Source organism: Culex pipiens, chromosome 1, assembly GCF_016801865.2.
Source record: "Culex pipiens pallens isolate TS chromosome 1, TS_CPP_V2, whole genome shotgun sequence".
Classification (NCBI taxonomy): domain Eukaryota; kingdom Metazoa; phylum Arthropoda; class Insecta; order Diptera; family Culicidae; genus Culex; species Culex pipiens.
In genome coordinates this window covers 6,681,690-6,708,228 of record NC_068937.1, presented here as the reverse complement: position 1 = coordinate 6,708,228, position 26,539 = coordinate 6,681,690, and the positions used below count along the sequence as shown (strand labels likewise).

At 35.6% G+C, this 26,539-nt stretch overlaps 1 protein-coding gene across 2 annotated transcripts; it reads left to right on the top strand.

Annotated features, from left to right (window-relative positions):
• The first annotated feature begins 867 nt into the window (after positions 1–867).
• Positions 868–25,605, top strand: LOC120422055 (uncharacterized). 2 transcript variants are annotated; one of them, XM_039585387.2, is made up of 4 exons: positions 868–1,714; positions 17,194–17,594; positions 17,712–18,022; positions 23,923–25,605. In XM_039585387.2, exons 2-4 carry the CDS (start codon positions 17,524–17,526, stop codon positions 24,696–24,698), a joined length of 1,158 nt encoding a protein of 385 aa, XP_039441321.1. In that variant the 5' UTR covers positions 868–1,714; positions 17,194–17,523; the 3' UTR covers positions 24,699–25,605. The 2 variants fall into 2 exon arrangements, with proteins under 2 accessions (XP_039441321.1, XP_052562631.1); XM_052706671.1 differs by lacking the exon at positions 868–1,714 and adding an exon at positions 8,797–8,817.
• The last annotated feature ends 934 nt before the right edge of the window (positions 25,606–26,539 follow it).

Sequence of the window (26,539 nt, the reverse complement as noted above, 5' to 3'; positions counted from 1 at the left end):
TATTTGAACTTCTAGCAATTTTCATCGTCTAAGACTAAGGCTCCAGTTTTAAGATTTTTTTTGTTAGTCCATTTTTTTGGTTGTCCATTTTTTAAAAACGCCTTATCGACATTTTTGGCATTTTATTAAGTTTGTGTTCCGTCCTCGAGTCACTCGAGTCACACTCGAGTCGAGTGAGCCGAGCAAGATTTTAGTATTTTTTTATCACTTTTTGGATTCCAGTAAATTTGCCTTTTTTATTTTGAAAAGTTCCAATAAACCAAATTTTCAGTTTTTGTTTTTTGAGTGTTTTTGAAACCGCCTTGAGTCAGGGGTATTAAAGACACTCAAAAAGCAAAAACTAAAAATTTGGTTTATTGGACCTTTTTTTTTTAAAAAAAAACTCCAGATATAGAAATGTGTTTATTTGTCACTTTTTTTAATTTCAGTCTGAATTGATGTAAAATTACATCATAATAGAGGTAATATTCACTCTTCCAATATTTACACCTTCCAAATTAATATTTTTTTAACCATCCTGTTTCGATAGATTCGTTCGTTCGTTCTATAATCTAATATCTCCCTTTCTCGACGTTCCCTTTGATATCGACCCAGAGAAGGTCAACCATTTGTTTTACTGTTTATCGAGTTTCTAATGTTTCAAACAAACCTTTAAATTTGCTCATTGAACCTTATCTAAAAAGTCTTGAAATTCACAAAAAAATCACGTGTCTTCCTCGGCAAACAGAACGAATAAATGTTCATGCCATGAATCACACGAGTTCACGCGTGAGCTTACAAATTCACCCTCTCTCGCGCTCGCAACAACTTTCGCTCAGTTCACCGGCTCTTTCTCCCCGATTTTTGTTGTTCGCTCTCTCTCCCTGCCTCCAGTCTGTCATCGACTTTTGGCGAGTGTGGTTGCAAAATAACAACAAAACAACCCGAGAAAAAATCGCAGTGTGCTTTGCGATTTTTTTTTCTTTTTTCCTCCCTCACGTGAAATTTACAACGAAAAAGGTGTAACGTTACCGTGCACGGTGCAGCTTGGGCCATCTTCTCGGTCGGTGCTGCCCACTTCCGGCCGCCCGGAAGCGCTCCAATCGGAAATTACGCTGTAGATATTTTCGGACCGTGCACCACACCGTGTGTCTTGGATATCAACACAGTTGCAGCGCTCGAGTCGGTGGTGGCATGAAATGTTAATCGATAAATCCGCGACGACGGGATCCGGATACTTCCGGTTTTAGATTGCTGTGTTTTTGTTGTTGCGAATCCGGATTGGGAGTGAAAGTTGTGGCCCGTTTCGAGGTGGCGCCGTCGCCACCCCAATTTTTTTTCCTTCTCCCAAGTGTTTGTTGTTGTTGTGAGCTGCAGTGGTGTGGAGCAAAAAACGCACACCATCGTACCAAGTTGGACGTCCGTCCCACCCAGCAAAAGACGAGCTTTGGTTCACGGTTTTTTTTTTCGAAAAGATCCAAGGACATTGGCTTCGATCGAAGTAGGCGAGTTGTGCTGTAGTAAAGGATTAACGACCCTTCGTTTCTGATATCGGTTGGACGAGTATTAAAACCGAAACAACACGGAACAGGTGAATTCGGGAAAGCATCTGCCGTCAGGTCGGAAAGGTGTAAACAAAGCAGAGGCTTTTTTATTGTGGTGTGTATTGGGCGTTTGTACTCATCCCACCGAAAAAAAACCAACAAATTTGTAGCAGACAATTTGGAGAACGGGGGTAAGTTGTAAAATCTATTAATGATTCATTCAGAATGTATGATTTCAAAATGATACTACCTACCTGATTATTGCGTCGCTAAACAACAAAAAAGAAAAGAGGAAAATTTTGGTGTGGCCTTGAAAAAATCGATGCTGGATGGTTCCATCTATCTCCGTTTGTTAGCATGAGGGCAGCATCGTCGAAAGGTCCTTGACCCGCCACCACCGGCGAGACTGTTGTTGTAAATGTTAATTACACAAAAATACCACAGCTAAGCTAGTTTGAATGGGTGAAATATCACAGTAAGCCACGCCTTGTCGATTTTGACTCCACCCCCTTTCGATTGTGTGAGGTACTAGAGTATCTGTCATACATTGGAAATGTAACAATCTTTCGTGGTATTTTTTAAAATTATATAAATCTCGGATTAGTTTTCAAAAAGCCGTAAGAGCCATTGGTAAACAAAGTCCTTTTTGCATCGGTTTTCGACCTTCTTACGAAAAACCAATATCAAAAATGCTCGAGATTGTTCATCTACACGTCCTTCAAGTGCCCCATACTTGAAATAAATGAAATTTTGTTTCATTTTCGAGAAAAACGAAAATTAGTGTCAGAGGTCACAGTGGCTCTTACGGCTTTTTGAAAACTCACCCGAGAAATCTATGTCAATGCATCTGAGTAATTTTACATTTTTTTTTGTACACCCAAAACTGGGCAGCAATTGTCCGAGTAAATCATGGCCTCGAGCCGAGAGAAAAATGGTACCGGACACAGAGAACAAAGTTCATTTCTCGAAAAAAGTTCACTCGTCTTTAACAAAGAAACAAAAAAACTAAAATGTTAACCAAATAACTGGTTCACAAAATGAACAAAATCTTCCGAATCAGCAAATGTCCTTTAAGAACAAAATGAACAAACTTTGCAATATTTACAAGATTACGAAAAAAATCCAAATCTTCACAGTAACTTGAATAAAAATTTAAAAAATCAACAAGTTGAACATACATTGTTATTTTTACACAAAAGTAAATGATTTTCAATACAAAAAAAACAACATAATTAAGGGCAGGCCAAGGATTGATACCTAAGAGCATGCAATGGCACTGACCTTGTTGCGTGCTCTTCGGTTGACCTCCACGTAAGGAACATCCTGGAAGGAGCGTAACTAACTACATCCGTAGTTCTGTTAGATCATCCGAATTATCTTGATCAGAACAGTATAGCTCTGGTTCTTTGCGAGTGTCCTATTTTCTTACCTCCACGTTGGCTTGGTTTTCATGATGACCTAGCTGGTGGCCTGTGGAAACGGATCGTAAACCTTTGACCACCGCGGGTCAGAGTCGAGACGGCTAAAAGAAAGGGGCGCGACAATGTGGGAAAGGGAAGTAATTTGTGATTGTAGACGGTATTGTTTTGATTCGCAGTATGTTCAGTCAACTGCTGTGGATGTACCTGAAACATCGCACAACGGGGTTTCTCTTCTCTTCATTCTCAGCTACCACCTATCTCCTATTTTTATTTTGCTCTTCTGATTCCCAATTCTTCACTGATTCTTCTATTTAATATCCAACATTTGATTTTAATTTTACTAACTTTTGATTCTCTTATCTCTCAAAGCTTTTCCACTCTTTTCTATCAATTGATACTGCTGTAACAAACTTTGTTTTGTTTTTTTTTTCCTTAAAAATATACTTTTCCTTAATGTACTAGTAATATCAAGTCTATTTATCATTCGCCTAATCTTTTTTGATTTTATTGCGAATTTATTTATTTGAATAATTCTTTATCTGTCCTATAAATGATCAATACTATAATCTAAGCTTGTTTTGTATCTCTATTTATTAACTATTGTCTAATTTTACATCTAGTACATCTAGCTTCTCATTTTTATTCTTCAAAATACGCTCATCATTCTCTTACTATTGATACTTGATTTTTATAAAATAAATTCTCTTTACTGTCTATTGTTTTCAATCTTCACCCTTTTTTCAAACAAGTGAGGTTTGAGCCCTTACTCAATTTATGGAATGGTTAAAGGATTAACACAAATATTACTATTGTATTTTTGGTAAACTTTTATAACATGCTTAGGACCAAAAATTGTAACAAAACACCGCGACAAAAGAAATAGCAACATATAAACACGACTCAACACTAGGAAAGATTTCAGGAGAAAACAAAACAAGGTAAAATAACAATTAGTTTTTGAATTCAAACTAAAATAAAACAGTTTTTGCTTAAATGAAAATTCATAGGCACACTATAAATGATTAGGCGCTTATACTTACATCAAACCCTACTTAATGTACCACCCCCGGCCGAGTTAAAATGCGTAACCGGAAAAGAAGGTGTGCATGCCTGGCACGAACACTCAAAGCGTGTTCTAGCGTGCTGCTCGTACTGACTCAGAGCAAGGGTGAGATGTAGGTGTAAGGGCAGTGCGTGTTCGTCGGGAACCTAGTGCATAAGATCGGTCAAGGCCCGTTCTTACACTGAAAATTGCGAATTGCGAATTGCGAAAAAAAAACAACATAATTAAGGGGTTACATACATGTAAATCGGCAAAAATGTCAGAGGTTGGTTTGAGCACAAACTTAAACTTTTTTTGAATCTGTTTTCAGAATATTGAAATATACATTTTCAACTATTTACAAAATAAATTTGAAGACATTTGGTTGTATCGTTGCCGAGATACAGCTATTTGAAATTAGCATTTTCAAAGTATGGGTGCCACGATATCTCAACTCTGCCTTGACCAAATCGGCTTAAAATTTTGGTGAAATCAGTCCTGTGTGCATGACGAAGGTCGATTTTCCATGAAGTTTATTTTTAAAAAAGATAAAAATATTTTATTTTTTTTATATAAAAATCGAAAGTTTTTGACTCTTGCATTTAAAAAAAATGCAAAATTTCAATATCGGGCTTCGTCATGCACACGGGATATGTCTTGTGAATCTTCACCCAAAATTTCAGCCAATTTGGTCTATCCCATCTCGAGATATCGTGGCACGCGTAAATCAACTCGGTGTTCAGAGAAAAACGCTCGCAAAGTTTGACAGTTCGCTTTGTGCATTGCAAAATTTTCAGCTTAAATCGTCTGTAACTTACTTTAATCATAAAATATCTTCCTGAAACTTTCAGGAGTGATTGGAAATCATTTTTAAAGCTGGTTTAATAAATTTTCTGTAATATGAAATTTTGCGATGTTCTACATTTATGTAACCCCTTAAGATAACTTAAAATCACCTACATAAACGAAAACTAAGCAAAATTTATAAAATTTTGCAAAAATTTACAAATTAAACAAACTCAACCAAAATTAATAAAAAAAAACTCAATGTACATAAACTAAAATACAGGCTCGATTATCCGAAGACCTTTGCAAAATTTCACTTTGGATAATCGAATCACAAAAAAAAATGATTTATGTTGTAATATTTTTGGTTGTCATGCTTACACACTTAGATTTTTTCACCGAATTCGGTAAATTTTATCTAAACAGCTCGGTAAACTGAAAATTACCGAATTCGGTAAAAACTTACCGAAATTTGTAACATTTTGTTCATTTTGACAAATATGGTTTACCGACCTAAACTTTACCGATTTTCAAACTATCGAATTCGGTAAAAAAAATAAGTGTGTAAGTATGACCCCTAAACTACTCTAAAGTTATTTAGAACTTTTAATTCAAGATGGCGGCCAAAATGGCGGGAAAAACGAGAAAATCTGAAATATACTAAAAACAAATGATTGAAAACAACAAAATTGATAAAATAATTTAGTTTTATTAACAAATTGTGCACAATCCTTAGAATTCGATTCACTATAAATTATGTAGTAACTTTTCAAAAAGTTTGAACTTGCCCGATTTCGAAGCCATAAATTGAACTAGAAACAAAACACATTTTTCATTTTTTTTTTAATTTTATGCTTGAACTACTCGACATTGACGACAACAGTGAACTGGTAAAAAATTATCGTTACCAAGGTTGTTAACGATAAAATTATCGAGGTTCGATAACGATAGTTCTATCGTTATCTTCGAGACAAAAACGATAATCTATCTTTATCGTTATTCCAATAATTCTATCTTGTTTAATATTTCTAAAATTGACTAAAACTAATCAAATTATGTTGAATGTTCAAGCTTCCTCTTAGTATTTTTTTTGATAATATGGTAAGTTTCAAAGATTAAATACAAAAAAAAACAAAGTACCGTATTTTTTTAAAGTACTCAAATTTTTATAATTTGCAATATGGGTATCAAACGATTCAAAATTTTGCATGCATTTTCACTGTTTTAGAGTTTTTTGAATGAAATACTTAAATTTTCACAAAATACCGTATTTTCTCGAAAATACTCAAATTTTTATAATTCGTAATATGGGTATCAAACGATTCGAAATTTTGCATGTATTTTAACTGTTTTAGAGTTTTTGAATGAAATACCTAAATTTTCACAAAATACCGTATTTTCTCGAAAATACTAAAATTTTTATGATTCGCAATATGGGTATCAAACGATTCAAAATTTTGCATGTATTTTAACTGTTTTAGAGTTTTTTGAATGAAATACTCAAATTTTCACAAAATACCGTATTTTCTCGAAAATACTCAAATTTTTCTAATTCACAATATGGGTATCAAACGATTCAAAATTTTGCACTAAAATTTTCACATAATACCGTATTTTCTCTAAAATACTGAAATTTTTATAATTCGCAATATCGGTATTAAACGATTTGAAATTTTGCATGTATTTTAACTGTTTTAGAGTTTTTTGAATGAAAAAGCAGGTAAAATTTCACTTCGTTTGATACCCATATTACAAATCATAAAAAATTTAGTTCTTTCAAAAAAACGGCATTTTGTGAAAATTTGAGTGCAGTCCAGACTCGATTATTCGAAGCATCGATTATCCGAAAATTTTGTTCTCGTATTTTTTCATTTTCTTGTTTTTAACATAAAATTTGAGTTCTACGAACCCATTTTAGTCAAATTTGAGTTGCTGATTGCCTGTTAAAAATAAAATGATTTTTTTCAACATTGCATCACCGCCAGTTTGGCCGCCATCTTGGACTTAAAATTAAAAAAATCTTTATGGGTAGTTTAGGGGTAACTAAGCTCGACAATCAAAAATTAGACAACGATTTTTTTCCGTGTTTCGATTATCCGAAGTTTTGATTATCCGAAGTGAAATTTTTCCGATGCCTTCGGATAATCGAGTCTGGACTGTATTTCATAGAAAAAACACTCTAAAACAGTTAAAATACATGCAAAATTTTGAATCGGTTGATACCTATAATACGAATTATAAAAAAAATTACTGACAAAAAAATACGGTTTTTTAGTATTTATACTTTGAAAATTTACCACATTATCAAAAAAATATTTACTAAGAGGAAGCTTGAAAATTCAACAGAATTTAGTTGGTTTTAGTCAATTTTAGAAATAAATTAAATATAAGTTATCGTCTTTTATCGACGATAATTATCGGAATAACGATGACGATAGATAATCGTTTTCGTCCCGACGATCGTTATCGTTAGACGATAATATATACTTATACCTTGATCGTTACATTTATTTCGAACTTTTATCACCTCTAGTCAATTGTGTAACCCAAATTTATTTAAAAAATAAAATATATTTCAAGTGTTAAGATATTCTCATTTGATGTAGATGAATAACTCAAAGAAAGATTTTTTGATAAGTAAACATAATTTTAAAGGTTTTGTTAATATAGTTCATTTTGTATTTTGTTGATCTTTTTAAGGAAACTTGCTTGCTTACTGCCTTACTAAGCTATTTATTGTTCGATTTCAGGTTAAAATGTCTTTAAGATATTGTAATTGATTGTTTTATTGCTGATATGCCAACAGAAGGTGCACGATGGAGTTACATGCAGTTTCCTTATTTAAAACATTACCGAAACAACCGAGTCTGCTAAATAAATAAATTATTTTCAATTTGATGATTCCTTCACCTTTCAAAAGCCTTTTATTTCCCGAGCAGTCACGCTGAGTTGAATCTTCGGAGCATATTTCCAACCATTTGAACCCACGATTTGGCCAACGCCAGCGAGGCCAACAAATTAGAGATATAGCAATAACAAAGCTCAGAAACCACAACAACAACAACACAAAAAAAACTTGCTCACCCTGCTGGAGCTCGTCTTCCGGTATCCACTATTGATATAAATTATACAGCGAATGTTAAATCGCGCGAGACAATGCGCGAAGCTTGAAAAATAAGTATCCAATTCGGACTAGATATCAACCCATCCATAAGTACTACATCCAAATCTAGCAGGCTGCGACGCAGAATAATCCAGTTTGTTTTTTCGGTGGGGCCCCCTTCTCTCGTCTAACCTTCTAGCTTTTAAAAATTCTCGCACCGTTCTAAACTTCCAGGCACTGGCAGGTTCCACTCATTCATGGTCATCCTTCACCTAACCGACTAACTCAAACTCGCAAATCATACTCTCAAGAGTTTGCACGTTTCGTGGCACGGTGTAGTGTGCGCTCGGTTGTGCACTATTTGCGATACACTGAACCTCACTTCGCGACCGGGGTTTAGGGGAGGGTCGGCTTTCCAACAGCTCGCTCGAAATTAAGTCATTTCAAGGAATCGTCTTAACGGTTAACTTGACGCAGTGGGGCTGGCCAATAAGATTAGGTTTGAAATTAAGATTTGATTCAAACCGCAACACGTTTTATAGCGGGTCTTTCTTGTGGTATAAAATTGAGTTTTTTTTTTCAACCTCAAAACTAGCCGCCCTCCCCTATCGCTAAATAGCTTTAAATAAGCTTCTACTGCCACCGCAGAGTCACACGCCGGTACACCAGAGTGCCAGAACCAGACGACGACGACGAAGTATCGCACCATGTGCGCTATACCTTACTCTTCTCTCGGAGAGGTTAAATTTGCCTCACTTTTGAGCGTTTCTGCGCCGGAGTCAGCTGCCGCTCCGCCGAGGATGGTTTAGTTTATCGTAATTCGCGAACCCGGTCAGCTGAGCTGAACAGAACATTTTGAGTGATTTTTTTTTTTGTCGAGTTTGAGGTTAGATTGTGATTTTTATAGCAAGTTTGTTAAAAAAAGTCCACAAGATTGCTCAGGTTAGTTCCCCAACTTGCATCTCGATCTGCTATAAACAAACCCCAAAGTGACGTTTCATTTTCGCTTTGTTGCCATAATGGCGGGTTTCACTTTTGCGTTTCTTCCCCAACCGGCGTAGTGGCGCGATGGCGTCATGGTGTGGTGTGTTTGAACTGTAATTACTCAGGTGGAGCACCCCCCGCTTGCTTTGTTTTGCCACATTGAAAGCTCTTGAAAGTAAACAACAAGGACTAATTTTTGCAGTGCACAAATTTGTTTTGACTTTTTTTAAAGTTTGACAGTTAGTGATTTCCAGTTTACCATACCTCAATGTTGATACACCTTGAATGGATCAAGGCCGTTCAATGTCAATCGACTTAAAGGTACTAAACTGTCAAAGCGATAAGTAAATTATAGCAACATTCTAAGAGGAAGAGATGCCGACTCGCTAACTGTTTTGAAACCAGCTCAGGAACCAGCGAAATTTGACAGATGCTCAGTCGACACCGTAGACAAAAAACTACAACAGGGCATCATCCATCGCGTTTGGCAGTGTTGTCAGAATGGGTAGAATTTTATGTTTCAAATAATTAAATGAAAGTTTTATTTCAAGTAATGTTTTATTTCATGTTTAATCAGTAGCAAAAACCGTTTAAAATAAAAAAGTGATAACAACAAAATCAGTCAACTCAAACGAAGATCAAACATACATACTCCTGCTGTCAAACTTCATTTGTCTCGATTTTCGTGGATGATATGTCTTCAATCGTAGGCGGATGAATCTTCCCACTAGGGTTTTTTTGAATTTACCGCAGTGGAAGATGTTCGGAAGTACCTCTGCTTCACGTTCGATTTTATTCTGGATATCAGATTCATTACCGAAAGGCAATTGCAATTTTCATGTTCAGTATCAAAAACCATGAATTTTGATACCAATATTGCCATAACTCGTCCACACAAAGAAAAACTACTGTTGGGCCAAAAGCTTCGTGGGTTGAGATAAAACTACGTATTGGAGAATTTCAGTAGAAAGTATAAAATGTTTGGATCAAACGTACACCTACTTTTAATGCCACAGTACTTTTTCGTTGGAAAACTACTGTTACAGTAAAAGTATCGACTTTTGAGTAAAAAGTAAACCTTTTTTATGAAGAGTAATGAACATTTGGTACTAAAGTTAAATAAAGAAAAAAGCTTGGGGTTTTTCAGTTTTAAATTATTATTATTTTAAGCAATCAGCTCATGGTCGGATGCACCCGAGTATGCACCAGCTCGTCTAGGATCTGCTAGCAGTCTCCTTTTTCGGGATTATCTTCTTGGCCCTCAGCTGCCGGAAGATGTAATAGTTTAACTCCTGATCGACGACCGGTTTGATCACTTCCAACTTGGAAGTTCCAAAGCGCATCCTCCTTTGGAAATGCCGCGCGTGTTTCCACGCAGTCTTCCTGTGCGACCATCGCTAGAAAAAAACAAAATCAAAAAACAAAATCTTCAGCAAAATTCAGAACCCGGAACGGTTTTCGTCACCCACGCACTTACCATTCTGGAAACTGGCGAAGATCCGATGATTTTTGGCTGGCGCTCTCGCCGGAACTGCTTTCACAGCTGACCAGCCCTTGTGTCCTCCCACACCCAACAACCATACACTTCATGTTAAAAATACAAAAAAACTGAAAATCAAAACCACACACTCAAAACAAACGCGTGCGCTACAAGCAGTAGGATGCAACAGAATGACACTTTCTGGCAACTCGGTATCCCTCTTCGCACTACCCCGTCGAAATGTTTGATAGGGCACAATGTTGTCAAAAAAAAAGAGGTGGAAAAGAAAAACAAGAAGCTCATTGGCACCTCTTCCTCTTAGGCAACATTAAACGGTTAGCGAAACTTTCCACCTCACTTTGCACTATTTCGGTTCAGTTCAGAGTGGAGGTGAATCTCGTGGGACGAATCTAATTACAGCTGGGGAAAGGGAGGTCGCGCCACTGTCTCTCGGTGAAGGTAGAGCTGGCCGGCTGGCAATTTCACTTTCATCGTGAAAATAATGTGTAGTTTGTAGTAATCACACCGTCTCGGTGTCTGTCCTGTCTGCCCGGTGCTGGTGGTGGTGATCTAATCGTGATTGCACCCATTTGCCATCGGATGATGTAACGGGAATCGTTTTTGTTGAGATTAGCGACTAGAAGGTTTACAATTATAGCGACGAAGCAAGCTGGTTTGGCGGCGGTTTGTTGTCGTTATGTAAACAGTGATTCTTTCAGCAAATTTGAACGTTTGATCGGACCATTTGATTCGTTTGACAGATGGTGAGGCGAGTTTACGTTACCTCAATGTTGATTGACCTTGAACAGCCTTGGTAACAACAAAGGTCCACGTAAACTGTCAAATTTAGCGTTGAAAAATTTATAGCATTCGCCATTATGGCATTTCCTTTATTTATACTCGCAAAATTCTAAAAATGCAAATGTCAAGCTCGATAAGTGGCATTTCCGTGTTTCGTCAACGCCGACTTGGACGCTCTCTTAGTGACATTTCAACGAAATCCAATTGTCCCTACACGCTGAGCTAGAAAACGACATCTTTTGCATTGCCGGTATGATCATCATCCAAGCAAGCACTCCTGCCACGTTTTTCAATTTATTTTCATTCACAACCTCGACGGGGAGGCACGTGAGATTGATTCTCGCGCGCATCCGGTCGTGGCCGATCTAAATTTAGGCCTTTTTCTGCATTTTTGCCGTCCCCCCTTTTTCCGTCAGTCAGTCTTAAAATAAGTTGTCCTGGCGCGCGAGATTTATTTCAGTGACGGCAGATGGAAGCGGCTTTGACATTATTGAGAGAAAGTGGATTAATTAATAATTTTATAAACAGAAAAAAACGTAAACAAGTAAAGCATTCCTCACTGGGACCCCCCAATAGGACACGAAAGTGACGCGCGTCAATTGTTGTCGCGTTTGCAGCAAGACAACCGAGAAGGTTCGACGACACTCGTTTTCCTGTTTTTGAGGCCATTTGAAAATAATTCTTAGTCATTCCCCGTACAACGTGCAAGTCTCGGGTAGCGCATCAGAGCAGAGCAAAGACGACATCTGCGAAATGCAGAGCAAAATTTAGTGCGTCGTTACTTTGTACCTACTATAATTTAGTGGGATTTGGGCCACGGGCCAGCTGGCAATTGGTGTGTTTACTTTTACCTGATCGATTTAGTTTTTGAAAACGAAATCAGTTGCAAAATTGTGATTGTGGAAATCCTAAAAACTATTTTTTTAATTTTTATTAAGTAGGTTTGCACTAGAATTCTCCTATTTCCTGCCGTTTTTTTTAGTTAACTGAACTAATTTTTCCTTAAAATCAACCATAATTTATGCAAAATTTTCGAAGAATTTCGTTATTGCTCTGTTAATATTTTATATCGCAATAGGCTGCGTAAAGTCATGATATCACTGCAAAAAAAAAAACTTTATAATACCTAATATACTTCAAATACATTAATACTCAGCTGACCATGTTCGCATAAATGTCCCATATGCGAATTTGCAAGCTAAAAAAATAACGCGAGGCAGATTTTTTTCCATCCGTAATACATAATAGTAACCCAAAAATGAAAAAAAAAATATTTTCTATAGGGCATTTAGGCTGTTGCAAATATTTTTCAAAGTTTATGTCGCCCCCCCCTTCAAAATTGGTCCGAAAAATCAGGGGGCAAAAAAAAAATTTTTCAAAAAAATTTCAAAATTTCAATGGAATTAGAAGTCTAATCAACTGAAAACAATCGAAAATGCATTTTTCTGCATTGATAATCATATTTAACATGCTTGGACTCGTTTAAAAATATTTTGAACTTTTATGAAAAGACAATGTACAGCTCCGCAAAAACTTTTTTTCTCGCAAAAATAAAATTTTCGTCAGTACTTAGAAATTTTGGAAATCGATGATTGCAAAAGATCTGGACAGGTGTATGATGCATTTTAAAACACTTTTTTCATTCAAATGTTGACATCGTGGCCTGTAATTTCAATTTTAAACTTTTTTTATTTTTTTGCCCCCCCCCCCCTCGATTTCAGTGTCGAGGGACATAAACTTCAAAAAATATTTGCAACGGCCTTATACAAAAATGGACAGTACATTAACTTAACATTCTTAAAAAAAAACAATCTTAATAAGCTTAATATTTTTTATTGTTACAAAAAATAGTGATTTTCTATTTTTTAGTTCTTAACAGTTTCTTAACACTTCAAATCCCTTCAAATCTATTAAAAATTAAATTCTTTAATTTTAAAATAGCTTGAAAACTTAAATTCTATATATATTTCAAATTCGGCTAATTACAATTACAAAAAATATATTTTTTTTTGAATTCTGAACAAATAAATTCCATAACCAAGTATAAAAATTCTTAAATTTTAAAAACTATTTATAATTTTAATTTTTTTAATTCCATGTTTTTTTTTTTTAAATTCAGCTGTTATAAAATCTAATTTATACAACTTATTTTTAATTTCTAGTAAGCCGTTGCAAATAATTTTTGAAGTTTATGTCCCTCGACTCTGAAAAAATAAAAATAAAAGTTTAAAATTGAAATTACAGGCCACGGTGTCAACATTTGAATGAAAAAAGTGTTTAAAAATGCATCATACACCTGACCAGCTGTTCTGCAATCATTGATTTCTAAAATTTCTAAGTACTGATGAAAATTTTATTTTTTGCGAGAAAAAAATGTTTGAATAATGTAATTTCATAAAAGTTCAAAATATTTTTAAACTAGTCCAAACATGTTAAATATGATGATCAATGCAGAAAAAGGCATTTTAGATTGTTCTCAGTTGATTAGACTTCTATTTTCATTGAAATTTTGATATTTTTTTGAAAAAATATTTTTTTGCCCCCTGATTTTTCGGACCAGTTTTGAAGGGGGGCGAAATAAACTTTGAAAAATATTTGCAACGGCCTAAATTGCCTTTAGCTCTGAATTCTACAATTTTTTTAAGTTCTTCAAATTGTATTTTTTAATTGTAAAAGTAAAAAAAAACTAAATCCCTTCTTTAAATGTTATATGTTCGAAAGAAAATCCATCATTTTTTAAATTGATTATTAAATTTTTAAAATTCTTAAAACAATAAATTTATTAAATTTGCTAAATTATTCGAATTTTAAATTCTTTATAAGTGCTTACAAAAATAAATCCAGTTTTTTTAAGTATTGTACAATTCTGTAATTATAATTTATTTTTTTAGATATTTCTAAAAACACTGTTAATTTATTTCTTTAAATTGGTGATTTTTTAATTTTATCACGCAATTAGTTTTTTTTACCGAATTCGGTAGTTTAAAAATCGGTAAAGTCAAAATGAACTAAATTTCACCGAAAATCGGTTGAACGATTAACAATAATGAACTTCATTACCGAGTTTCGGTAAGTTTTTACCGAATTCGGTAATTTTCAGTTTACCCGAACTGTTCAGCAGTTGAAAATTCGGTAAACTTTATCGAATTCGGAAAAAAAATCTAAGTGTGTATTTTTTTAACCACTTAAATTATGTTATTGTGTTGTTAAAATTGTTTAAATTCTTAATTTTGTTTCATATATTTAAGCTCTCAATAAAATTATGAGTTTTTTTTTAATTTTTAAAATGTTGTGGTCGATTAAATCTTAATTTTTTTTTATTCAAGGTTGCTATAAACATATGAGACACAATAGCTTGTAGGACTTCTTAAAAGAACTCTTGAATTCTTTGAATTCATTAAATTCTTTAAATACTGTCTTTGAATTCTTTTAGTTCGTCACGTTAAAAATATTCTTTTTTAATAATTTTTTTGTAAATTCATTGATTTTTCTTAAAGTTTTTTTTTATTTTGTTGAAATATTGTTTTAATTCTTTAAATCGTTTAATTTTGTGTTTTTCCATTATTTAAATTCTATATATTTTTTTAAAGTTTTTAATTTTTTTTAGTTATTCAATTTCAAGAAAAAACTATTTCTTAAAATCTGTATTTAATTATGTTTACATTTTTTAAAGGGGTCATCCATAATCCAAGTGATTTTTTTTTTAATTTCAGACACTCCTTCCAATTTTTATAATTGTCCATGCAAATCTTTATATTCCTTGAGGATTTTTTTTAAATCTGTTTTTATTTTAGTACAATTCTGTTGATTTTTGGTTATTTTTTATATTTTAATTTTTTGTTGTTCATCAATACTTTACTATTGTTAAATTCTTTGATTATTATATTTTTTCAAGTTTTTCAAATTCTTTCTGCTTTTAATTTTTTAGAAAATCCTCAAAATCATTTTTTAATCAAAAAGAAATTTAGTATTATTATTTAGAATTCTTCAAATAATACAAATTATTTTTATTCTTAAAATGTCTTTAAAACCCGTTATCATATAGTTTTTTTAAATTCCTTAAATTCTTCAAATTCTATGAAATTATTAAAATGTTCAAATTCTCCTAGTTCTTAAAATTGTTCAATTTTGTAACAATCTTCGAATCATGAGAATTTTTAAATTCCCTAAGTTTTTTTTTTCAATTTTTTACAGGTTATCAAAAAAAATCTTGAAATTCTTAAAATGTCACCGAAACGTAGATTTAAGGGAGCGTTCTTTTATAACGTAACCCAATTAGGGGTGGGGGGGGGGGGGGGGTCGAAGGCCGTGTTACAATCCATACAATTTTTTTAAAGTTTGTATGGAAATTTTGTTACGATGGGGGGGAGGGGGTCAAAAATTCCAAATTTTTGCGTTACGTAATAAAATAATGCTCCCTCACCTGTTTAAATTTCGTCCGTGTTTAAATTAGTAAGACGTAAATTTGGATGAAATCTGATCTAAATTATCTCAGAAATTATTTGTTTTTATTAGCGTGTAAAATATCCTGTTTGGAACAAAAAAAAAGGTTATTTTTGTAACATTTGCTCGATTTTTGTTTTGTTTTCGTGAGTCTCAAGCTGCCCTTTTTTGTTTTGGCAAGCCGCATCATGTATGCTTCAATACTCTGCTTTTACTCGAAAAGCATTGCTCTGTCTCGATACACTGAAAAAAGATGAATGTATTTTTCATTCAATTATAAGCAACGAATAAAAAAGAGTTTACCCTTTTAAGCTTATTATATTGTGAATGTTGAAGGAACATTTGCCAGTTAAACCAATGTTTAAACTGTGTACCCAAACAAAGGGGCCGGTTTTCAAAAAAAAAAAAAAAAAAAACAGCGTCACATCTTCGAGAAGTTCAAGAAGTTGTTTATGTACACTGTACATCCAACTGTCTCTCTAACCGTCACAGCAGGCTATGCCCAGAGGACGAGCGCTGCGCTGTAGTAGGAAGCGATTTGCGCGCAACAAATTTTCTAAATTTAAACGCCCGCGCAGTTTGTTTGCGTGGAGATGAGTACGCGAAAATTTCAAAATTGACTTTTTGGCCCAAATCCATCACCCATTTGCGGTGACGACGATAGCTGGAAGTGATCAATGTTTTAAACCGCAATTTGTTCCGTTTTTTTGTTGATTATCCTCGAAGTAATTGAGTTCATTGCAAACGCTGAAACCTTAACCGAATTCATCCAGAGAAAGAGAGTTAAAAATATGGGGGGCAAAAAACAAACATTTCGAAATTAATCCAATACCGGAGCGCAATAATTGGCTCGTCCATGACCGGGAAATGTCGAGTGCCCCGTCGTTGTTGTCCCGTTTTTTGATGGGCAAAATTGCCGGAGACGTGACCCTGCACGTGCTTTTTATTATCCTGTCTGCGGTGGTTCCGAGTTGAAACCGTAAAAATTCCCTGCACTTTAATTTTATTCGCGGTGCAGCGAAATTGCTCATGACAAATGCATTGGCCTGAATATTTTGGAATATTTGATGCAGATTTTATTCGGTGTCATTTTGTATCAGTGTGGATGTAACTGTCAAAGTGTTGCACGCTTGAGTGGAACTGCTGATTTTTTTTAAATAAAGAACTCATTTCTTTCGAAATCGACCTAATTTTGGGAGATTTTTGGCCCAACTCAAAACTCACCGACGCAAAAGCATTCCCCGCCGGTGTAGCGCATGACTTAAGCCAAACACACATAATCCACGTCCCACGCATTGCGCGTTAGACGACTCAACGGTCGTCGGAGAAAAACAAGAAAAACGTAAAAACCCTGCTCCCGCAAAGACGTCTTCATCTCGCCCCGTGTCACACCACAATTTTCCCTAATTGCGTACCAACGTGGCGTCGGAACGTTCCAATTTTCCCATTTTCCTGGGAAAAAACTAGAACACTACCTTGCCGAAGCGAACAACAAAAACAAACCCCCTCGAGTTAACCCTTGCCACCCGCTTGTGCCGCTCTTTTTGTTTAAATTGAAAAAATATTTCATTCTCATTTTTAACGTGTTTTTTTTTCCTTCACGTTCACAGGAGGCGACGACTAGATAACGAGAGAGCGCGCGTACCCCGCGCGAGAGGGAGAGAACAGCAGCGCCGCCACGCGGCGTCAATCGCCACCAGCTGGCCAAACAAACAACCGACTCGGACCGACTCAAAACGAAAGTGAATGTGAACGTGGTCGGGTCGCGAAAAAAAGCGGTTCCGCGCGGGAATCTGAACAAGACAGAAAAAAATCGAGTGATTTCAAAACAAAACAAAAAACGCTCCACCTTAAACCCTTGCTAGTGCTAGTTTGATTGATATTTTAAGGTGCAAAGTGTTTGACGACCGGCCGCCATATTGGAGCGGGTACGCGAGGCCATGTTTAAAGTGACCAAAGCGACCGGGGCGTACGCCGCCCTGGTTTCCGTCGTGTCCGGAACAATAATGTGGTACGTGGTGAAGTTGCGGTGCATGTGGGGTGTCGATTTGTTTCAGTGCAAACGCGCGCTGTCAAATTTTATAGCAAAAGATGTGCGTTTCGTTCAAGTTTTGTTATTTTCGCGCAGGTTCAACTTCCGGCCGCTGGGGCTTTTCTTCTGCTCGGCGCTGGCCGTGTTCTGGGCCCGCCAGTACGCCCACCTCCGGCTGCAGATTTCGCCCCTGTTTGAGGAAAAGCTGCGCAACGGGGCCCGCCGCGCCCTGGAGCTGCGAGCTGCCCGGCCGGGTCTGTTCTGTGCGCTCATTTCCGGCCTGCTGGTGCTGGTGGCCGTCATCGGGCACGTGGTTTCCGCGCCGTACATCGTCGTGACCCTGCTCGTGCTGTCCATCGTGATCTCGACCAAGTACGACATCAAGATCGTTGCCGATCGTGAACCAGGTAAGAGCGGCGGAGTTTCTGTGTCAGTGACAACCGCCGCCGCCATTATGGCAAAGTTGGTTGGCTGCTTCCAGTTTCGATTGCGATTTCCATAAATTTGCCAAACGAGCTCGCGCGCGCCGTAGTGCCGTAAGCACGTCGACTTAAGTGGCGCGACCTTCGACGGGCCCTCGCTCAGCTGAGCTGACATAAATTATATCGACGGGTGACGATGGATTGATTGGACAAGTATTGAATTGAACTATAAAGTTGCTATAAACTTTTTTTATTCCATTTGATCAGATCTATTTAGAAACAAAAATGTACAAAAATATAAGACTTAATATAAAAAAATCTCTTTAAAATTTTAGAATTTTGAAAATGGTTAAAATTATTTAATTTTTTTGCAGTTCTTTTTTTTTCATTTAAATTCTTTAAATTTTTATAAATCTCAACCCCCAGACCCAATGTCACCCCTAATGACATTCTTAAATTTTTAAAATTCTCAAAAATTTTATGATTGATACAAATTTTAAAAACTCTTTAATTCTTTTTTTTTAATATAATTTAAAAAATCTTCATATATTTTTTTTATTTTTAAGTTCTTAAACTTCTTAAAATTTTAAAAAATAATAAATAATTTTGAACACCCTGCCAAACCACAATTTTTAAAATCCCTTAAAACTCCTTAAAATTCTTATAAATTCCTCAAAATTCCCTAAATTTATTAAAATTCTTATTTTTTATATTCCTAAAAATTTTAATACTCTTAAACCATTAAAATTCTTGATTTTTTTTAATTTAATTAATATTAATTTTGTTAATTTAATATTAATATGTTAATTTTAAAATGTTGAAAAAATTTAAATTAAAAAAAAAAGATCTGAGAATTCTAAGAATCTTCTTTAAAATTTTAAACTTTTTCAAAATAAAAAAAAGTTTATTTTTAAATTTTATCAAGAAATTTGAAAAAATAAGCATTTTAGGATATTCAAAAAATTTAAGCATTTTATGATATTTTAAAAAATTAAGCATTTTAAGATATTAAAAAATTAGGAATTTAAAAATTTTCAAGAAATATTCAATTTAAGAGTTTTAAGAATACAAACAACTCTAAAGATTTCATTTTTTTGAGAATTTATAAAATTTTAAGAATTTTTAAATTGTCGACAATTAAAAAAAAATATTATTAAGAACTTTAAGAATTTAATTTTTTTAAGAATTTTAAGAATTTTAAGAATTTTAATAATTTTAATAATTTTAAGAATTTTAAGAATTTTAAAAATTTTAAGAATTTTAAGAATTTTAAGAATTTTAAGAATTTCAAAAATTTTAAGAATTTTAAAAATTTTAAGAATTTTAAGAATTTTAAGAATTTTAAGAATTTTAAGAATTTTAAGAATTTTAAGAATTTTAAGAATTTTAAGAATTTTAAGAATTTTAAGAATTTTAAAATTTTTAAGAATTTTAAAAATTTTAAGAATTTTAAGAATTTTAAGAATTTTAAGAATTTTAAGAATTTTAAGAATTTTAAGAATTTTAAGAATTTTAAGAATTTTAAGAATTTTAAGAATTTTAAGAATTTTAAGAATTTTAAGAATTTAAGAATTTTAAGAATTTTAAGAATTTTAAGAATTTTAAGAATTTTAAGAATTTTAAGAATTTTAAGAATTTTAAGAATTTTAAGAATTTAAAGAATTTTAAGAATTTTAAGAATTTTAAGAATTTTAAGAATTTTAAGAATTTTAAGAATTTTAAGAATTTTAAAAATTTTAAGAATTTTAAGAATTTTAAAAATTTTAAGAATTTTAAGAATTTTAAGAATTTTAAGAATTTTAAGAATTTTAAGAATTTTAAGAATTTTAAAAATTTTAAGAATTTTAAGAATTTTAAGAATTTTTAGAGTTTTAAGAGTTTTAAGAATTTTAAGAATTTTAAGAATTTTAAAAATTTTAGGAATTTTAAGAATTTTAAGAATTTCAAGAATTTTAAGAATTTTAAGAATTTTAAGAAATTTAAGAATTTTAAGAATTTTAAGAATTTTAAGAATTTTAAGAATTTTAAGAATTTTAAGAATTTTAAGAATTTTAAAAATTTTAAGAATTTTAAGAATTTTAAGAATTTTAAGAATTTTAAGAATTTTAAGAATTTTAAGAATTTTAAGAATTTTAAGAATTTTAAGAATTTTAAGTATTTTAAGAATTTTAAGAATTTTAAGAATTTTAAGAATTTTAAGAATTTTAAGAATTTTAAGAATTTTAAGAATTTTAAGAATTTTAAGAATTTTAAGAATTTTAAGAATTTTAAGAATTTTAAGAATTTTAAGAATTTTAAGAATTTTAAGAATTTTAAGAATTAGAATTTTAAGAATTTTAAGAATTTTAAGAATTTTAAGAATTTTAAGAATTTTAAGAATTTTAAGAATTTTAAGAATTTTAAGAATTTTAAAAATTTTAAGAATTTTAAGAATTTTAAAAATTTTAAGAATTTTAAGAATTTTAAGAATTTTAAGAATTTTAAGAATTTTAAGAATTTTAAGAATTTTAAGAATTTTAACAATTTAAAGAATTTTAAGAATTTTAAAAAATTTAAGAATTTTAAGAATTTTAATAATTTTAAAAAAATTAAGAATTTTAAGAATTTTAAGAATTTTGAGAATTTTGAGAATTTTGAGAATTTTAAGAATTTTAAGAATCTCTGTATTGAAAAGTTTTGAATAATTTTGGATGTGCGTGTTTGCCATAAAATCGTGACAGTTACACGTTAAAGATATTAGGTACTTAACGGATGTCCTTAGCATTTTGACAGTTCACAATGTTATGCCAAAAATCAAAACAAAATATGTCTTCTTAGTTGAATTACTCCTCAACTTCCGCCGTGTCTTGAACTTATCGCGCCACCAATGTTTGGAACGAAGAAAAAAAAATAGACACTTGCTCACATGTTCCGCTGACAACGCACGACTCGACGTCAATGGCCACCGCAACCCCTTGCGGAGTTGTTTACTAACTTGAGCGCGTGTTTTTTTTTTTCTCTCTCTTTTTTTTGCATTTTATACGGGGTGGTCTCATGTTTATGTACGCCGAGCGCCCGCGAAAACGAAGGGGGCTCGACTACCGACCGTGACTTGACACAAGTGTGCCATAATGGCGACTTTGAGGTTAGGGTAAAGTCGCGCGCTCTGTTGACAGCTAGATAAGCCGATCAAGGTCAGCCGGTCCTTGGCGTTCTAACGCGGGGTAGTTCGCAGTACTAGGGCTAGCTTGTTTGCTGCAAATAGTTGCACTAGAAGTGCGAAGAGAAAGCAAAACAGGTCGTCCTCGAGATTTACGGTCGCTAACGTTTTTTTTCTCCCCTTTTTTTTCTCGAAGATGATGATGCCATACTGTTTGTTAGAGAAGGGGGCTGTTTACTTTCGCTGTGTTTGCAAATCGCAGCAAGCGCAAACCGGTTGAGCCGCGCGCACTAAGAAAGAGCTCGATAAATAAGCTAATAACTCATTCTTTTGAAGGTTTTGCCTCCCCCTTGAATGATACAAAACAAACGGCAAACGCTTCCGCGCGGGGGCTTAACAAAGTGCGATTGTTGTTGTTGATTTGATGTCAGAAAACCACGTGGTTCTCGTCAAGACTGCGGCACGGGGTAACAAAGACCGACCGTGCCATTAAGTGGTGGGATTTTTGTGCGAATTCATGGTCGGAATAGTTTGAAAAAGTGCTTCCTGTTTTGGATTAATACTTGAAGAAATTTACCTTATTTGAGTAACATTTCTTAAGCGTGCACCTTTGACTGTCAAAATTGTGCACGCATATTGTAAATTAGTTTCTTGCATTCACGCCTCACCGATTGAAAAACTAGCAAATACAATGTTTCTTTTTATAGCAAGCTCTTATCATCACGCCACTCAGCGATGTAAACAATTTCAATTACTTGAGCAGCGTTTCTTATCGCGCCGTACGTACGTTCCCACCACAGACGCGGTCGGCGAGCCTCCCATTGAAACATCCGCCCGTAACCTCACTCGCGTCCGCGCTTGACCCCATCCATTCTGAGCTTCCAAAACCGCTCGCGGCCAAGGTCGTTTCTATCAAGTTTATTTTTATTGCCATCGTTTGCGTCTTTTTTTTATAGCGCATTTGTTTACTATTTGGATTCGCAATTAGGTTTTACGCCGACTCGATTTTTAGGTTAGAAATTTGACAGTTCGGCTGCACTGTTTACATTTTTTGCACGTGTGTCTAAGTAAAAATGTGTGTGCATGTGCGCTCGTGACGTCACGCTGTAAAACCTAATTATGACTCTTAAATAAGTTCTGCGCAGTTCTAAATTTAAGCCGAATTTTTGACAGATTTGCGATAATGGCGACTTTTGTGACAGATACACGTTAAATCTGTCCTAATAGCTCAAATATGAGTTGACCACGTGCAAGCGCGCCCTAGTAGGCGTTGGAAAGCGATGATGACGCATGCGGGCGTTGTTTGTTGTTTACAAGTCTGCGCTCATTTTCGCGGAATGCCTCTTTATCGCGTGTGTGTGCAGTAATCCGATGCCGTCCGTTTGCGTCGTCGTCGTCGTCGTGATGGGAACGCGCGGATTTTCCGACAACGCGCAGAATGCGCAGCTCCATTTGTTTTGCTGCATTGTTGTTGTTGTTGTTTGCTTAGAACGTGTGGCGTGACATATCGGCTTGCTGCGCTGCGCGTTTTGTTGTGAAATTCGCAGCGTGACCCACATTTGGCGGATTGATGGTCAGCTTTATCTTATCGCAGCAAGCGGTGGACTAATTTTGCTCGTTTATCTGGACAGGAAGGGATGCAATTACGAAATCGTAAACAAATGTTTGCGTAATCGTGTTTTTGATCATGCAAAATTCTGGAATCTTCTATTGAATTGAAACAGTGACATAACCTTGTTGAAATAAATCAAATTGTCAATCTCTGTGTAGGGTCAAAATCAAAGCAAAAATGGCTAATCCCATCTTAACAGTGTAGCAAAGACGTAGCAAAATTGTTTTATGTCAAAATAGCATGGAAGAAAATCCTACTTTTACTTTTGAAATTATTCAGTTCACTTGATAATCAATAATCACCTTCAGCTAACGTCAAATCATACAAAAATATGTGGTTTGATGTTTGTTGAGGGTGACTTATTTGACAGCTTGTCAGATGACAGATTGGCTGGTTGACAGATGAAAAATTGACAGTTTGACATCTTGGTTGAAAATTGACAGATTAACAGAAAACACCAAAATCTTTATTAATACAACTTTTATTCCACTCAAAATGACCACTTCGACACCAGGAAGCCCCACCGAGCTGTCAGCTTTGTGGTGGTGGTGGTTACAAACTTCTGACAGCTTTACGTAACGCCAGAGTAACACACAAAGCAAAACGTCACGCGATTCTACAAGACCGCGGGGGATGATTCACCACCAAGTCAAGTAGATCGCACTAATGACGAGCGTCCGTCCGTCCTGAAAACGTGCTGCTTTGATAGAGTGAGACAGAAAAAAGCCCGAACGAAACTTGGCTTCTGCCTAACTAAGCAAGCGCTTGTTGTCCTTGAACTTTCACTAGCGCGCGAGTCCGCGGGGGTTTTGTTTGTATACAAACAACAAGCGCGCCAGCGACGGCGGTTTTGGGGTGGTGTGAATGGATTGGACCTTTTTGGGGAACTCGAGTTTAGAGTGTATTTGTGATAGGACGCGCGATCAGGTGTCTTTGATTAATGCCATTCACTTAATTTAGTATTCACTGCTTTTAGTGGATGAATCTGATTGAGGAAAAAATAAAAATCAAATTGTTTTGAGTAACCTCATTTAATCGTGCAACAAACTGTCAAAGTGTTGCACACTTGTTGGCAGTTGATTATTTTTGAATATTTTAGACCAGTTTTAACAATTTTCAAACTTTTATTCGCAGTTCCATCGGCATGTCTGCTGGACCAGGAGGTGGAGGAGTTTCTGCCGGAGATCACGGAAGCGAACGCCAGCCTGCTGAAGCAGGTCGGCGAGGACGCGGACGTCAGTGCGGTGTACAAACCGGACAGTGCCACGGTTAGCGAGCGCCCGGGTGTGGAAGAGGATGACGACGACGACACCTACTCGGACCTGCTGATGCCCCAGAACAGTATTAAGGAGCTGGAGGAAGCGGAAGAGGACCGCTCCTCGTCCAGCAGTGACGAGCTGTTGCTGGGCAGTGAGCCGCAGCAGGGCAAGGCCATGGTTCCGGTTGCGCCGGAAGCTTCCGGCGAGATTAGGTTTAAGAGTAGCCACTTTAACGCGAACACTTCCTCCGACTCGGACGACAGCATCTCGCGGGGGTTGAGCTTCGACGACGTCCCGGACAGGGGCGTGGTCAAGCGGAAGTCCCACCACCACCAGCACGAGCAGGTTCGTCCTCAGCAGCAGGACCAGCTTGCGACGTTGGCCGGAAACCTGCTGACCAGCGGGAACCTGCTGAGCTACCTCACGACGGCCGTGTCGGCGGCGGCCAGTGCTTCCGCGATGAGCCAATCCCAGCCGGGTCCCGCTTCTAGTCACGGCTACGGCACGAGGCAACAGCCGCCGAACCGCATGACGGTTTCGTCCTTGGCCGGCGGAAGTCGGCGGTCGTACGCGGCCGGGGACGATTCCACGGACGAGGACGGCGACAGTGACTTTGAGATGCTGAACCCGGACGAGCTGAACAACGTGTAAGACGCCCAGAGAGCAAGGTATTTCTGAACACACTGCTTTCAGATACAATTATGTTTTTAAAAAACTTCGTTTGAAACCAGCGAATCAGGCTATTCGGATGGTCCGCTGAAAATATCTCTGACAAATAATGCAAATTTATAAAATTTCCATAACCTTAAAAAAATCACTCAACCCTTTATTCAATCTGTGATTTTCGAAAATTTAAATTTTCTGGCAGAAACTGCCCAGCGATACCAGCTCACCACCACATTGAAAATGCTTCTTGTAAATAAGTGTGTATATTAAAAAAATCCGACGCTCGCCCCACCCCGAAAGGTCCTTCCAACCGAGAATGTTAGCAAATGTGTTAGATTTAGTCGCTTTCCCCACCCCTGTTTCAAACCGTAGACGTCAAAATTTACACCTTAAAATGCTTAGATCTAAAATTTCGGTCCTACAGATTAAGCGTGCAACGAACTGTCAAATTGAGGTTTGCAAATTTCACCGCGAGGTGGCTCCGACGAAACCAAGCATGCATGAAGCAAACTAAAAATTCTGAATCACTCGTGTGAACAAAAGTGGCTCTAGTTCTAGTCCCCAAACAGTCCTTTTGCAAGGGGTCGTTAACTTTTGCGAATCGCCGCTAAAATTTTGAATTTTTAATTGTGCAAAAAAAACACATTTAAAACAATTAAAGTTGATTGTTCGGAGGGTGCTCGAACAAAGAGAAAAGTTGGTAGTTGGTAAGGAAAATGTTCGACCAGTGCGTGTGCGTGATGGATCAACTTAACAAAAATATTTATTGATAAACTATGTGTGATACGTTTTATTATACTCTGTATACCCGTAACGATTATTGTGACGTAAACAAACAAAAAATGAAGAGTAAAATCACTAATAATGAAACTTAGTAAAAATGGTAATCCCGTGTAGGGGGTCGTCTCGTTACTCGTCGTAGAACCGAAAAGAAATTCCTTTGTTTGGCTATAACTTCCCGAAAAACGGGTATTTTCGCTTTAGCGTGTACCGTCGACAACTGACAGCTCTGTTTGTTTTCATCAAGCGTACACGCTGACGCGAAAGGACTTGCATTTCAGTTGGGTTTGCGTTCGCTCATAGCTCTAGCAGTGGGTATGGAGTTCGAATCGAAACAAAATAAATTAATAAGAAATGGTAGAAAATCTTTATTGCCGCTGCAAATCATGAAAACTCAACCGATAGTCATTGCGCCCAAAATGGCCGCCACCAGGTCCGGATGGGCTTGATGATCGCCATTGCTTGCTCTCTGCTATGTTAAATGGTTGAATTTTCCACAGATTGTGAAAAACTGTCGATTTAGGATTTTTTTTTGTATTTTTTCAACACCACAAATGGCGCGTATATTAATGGTACGTTCGATTGAGGGCCAGTTTCGCACTGACTGCCACACTCAGAGCTGCCAAAGTGTTGTTTTTAGGAAATCCGCCCGAGTGCCGCACGAGTTGAAACTCCAGTGCCGAACTAGATTTTTTCAGTGCAGGGTTGTTACGGAGAAGTCGAAAAAAAATCCGCGCCAAATCCGCGCCATATTAACAAAAATAATATCGCGCCAAACATACAAGAGAGTTTCATGTTCCATTTTTTATGAAATAAAAAAAAGTGTTCGGGAACAAAAATCAAGAGTTCCATCAGAAAGAACATGGAAATCACAAACGATTAAAAAAGTTGTATTCAATAAATACAATTTTTAATCCAGAATAGCCGCAAGAGGCCGAATCTTGAAACGCCGAAAGTTGGAATAAGAAGAAGTAAACCAGAGGGAAATGCCATAACAATTATTTTGGCAATAAACAAAATCCAACATATTACAACATTTAGAAGTT

Coding starts and splice junctions, on each gene's coding strand:
- LOC120422055 (XM_039585387.2), top strand. CDS start 17,524: ATGTTTAAAGTGACCAAAGCGACCGGGGCGTACGCCGCCCTGGTTTCC. Junction 17,595..17,711: donor GTGTCCGGAACAATAATGTG/GTACGTGGTGAA, acceptor ATTTTCGCGCAG/GTTCAACTTCCGGCCGCTGG. Junction 18,023..23,922: donor CGTTGCCGATCGTGAACCAG/GTAAGAGCGGCG, acceptor TTTTATTCGCAG/TTCCATCGGCATGTCTGCTG.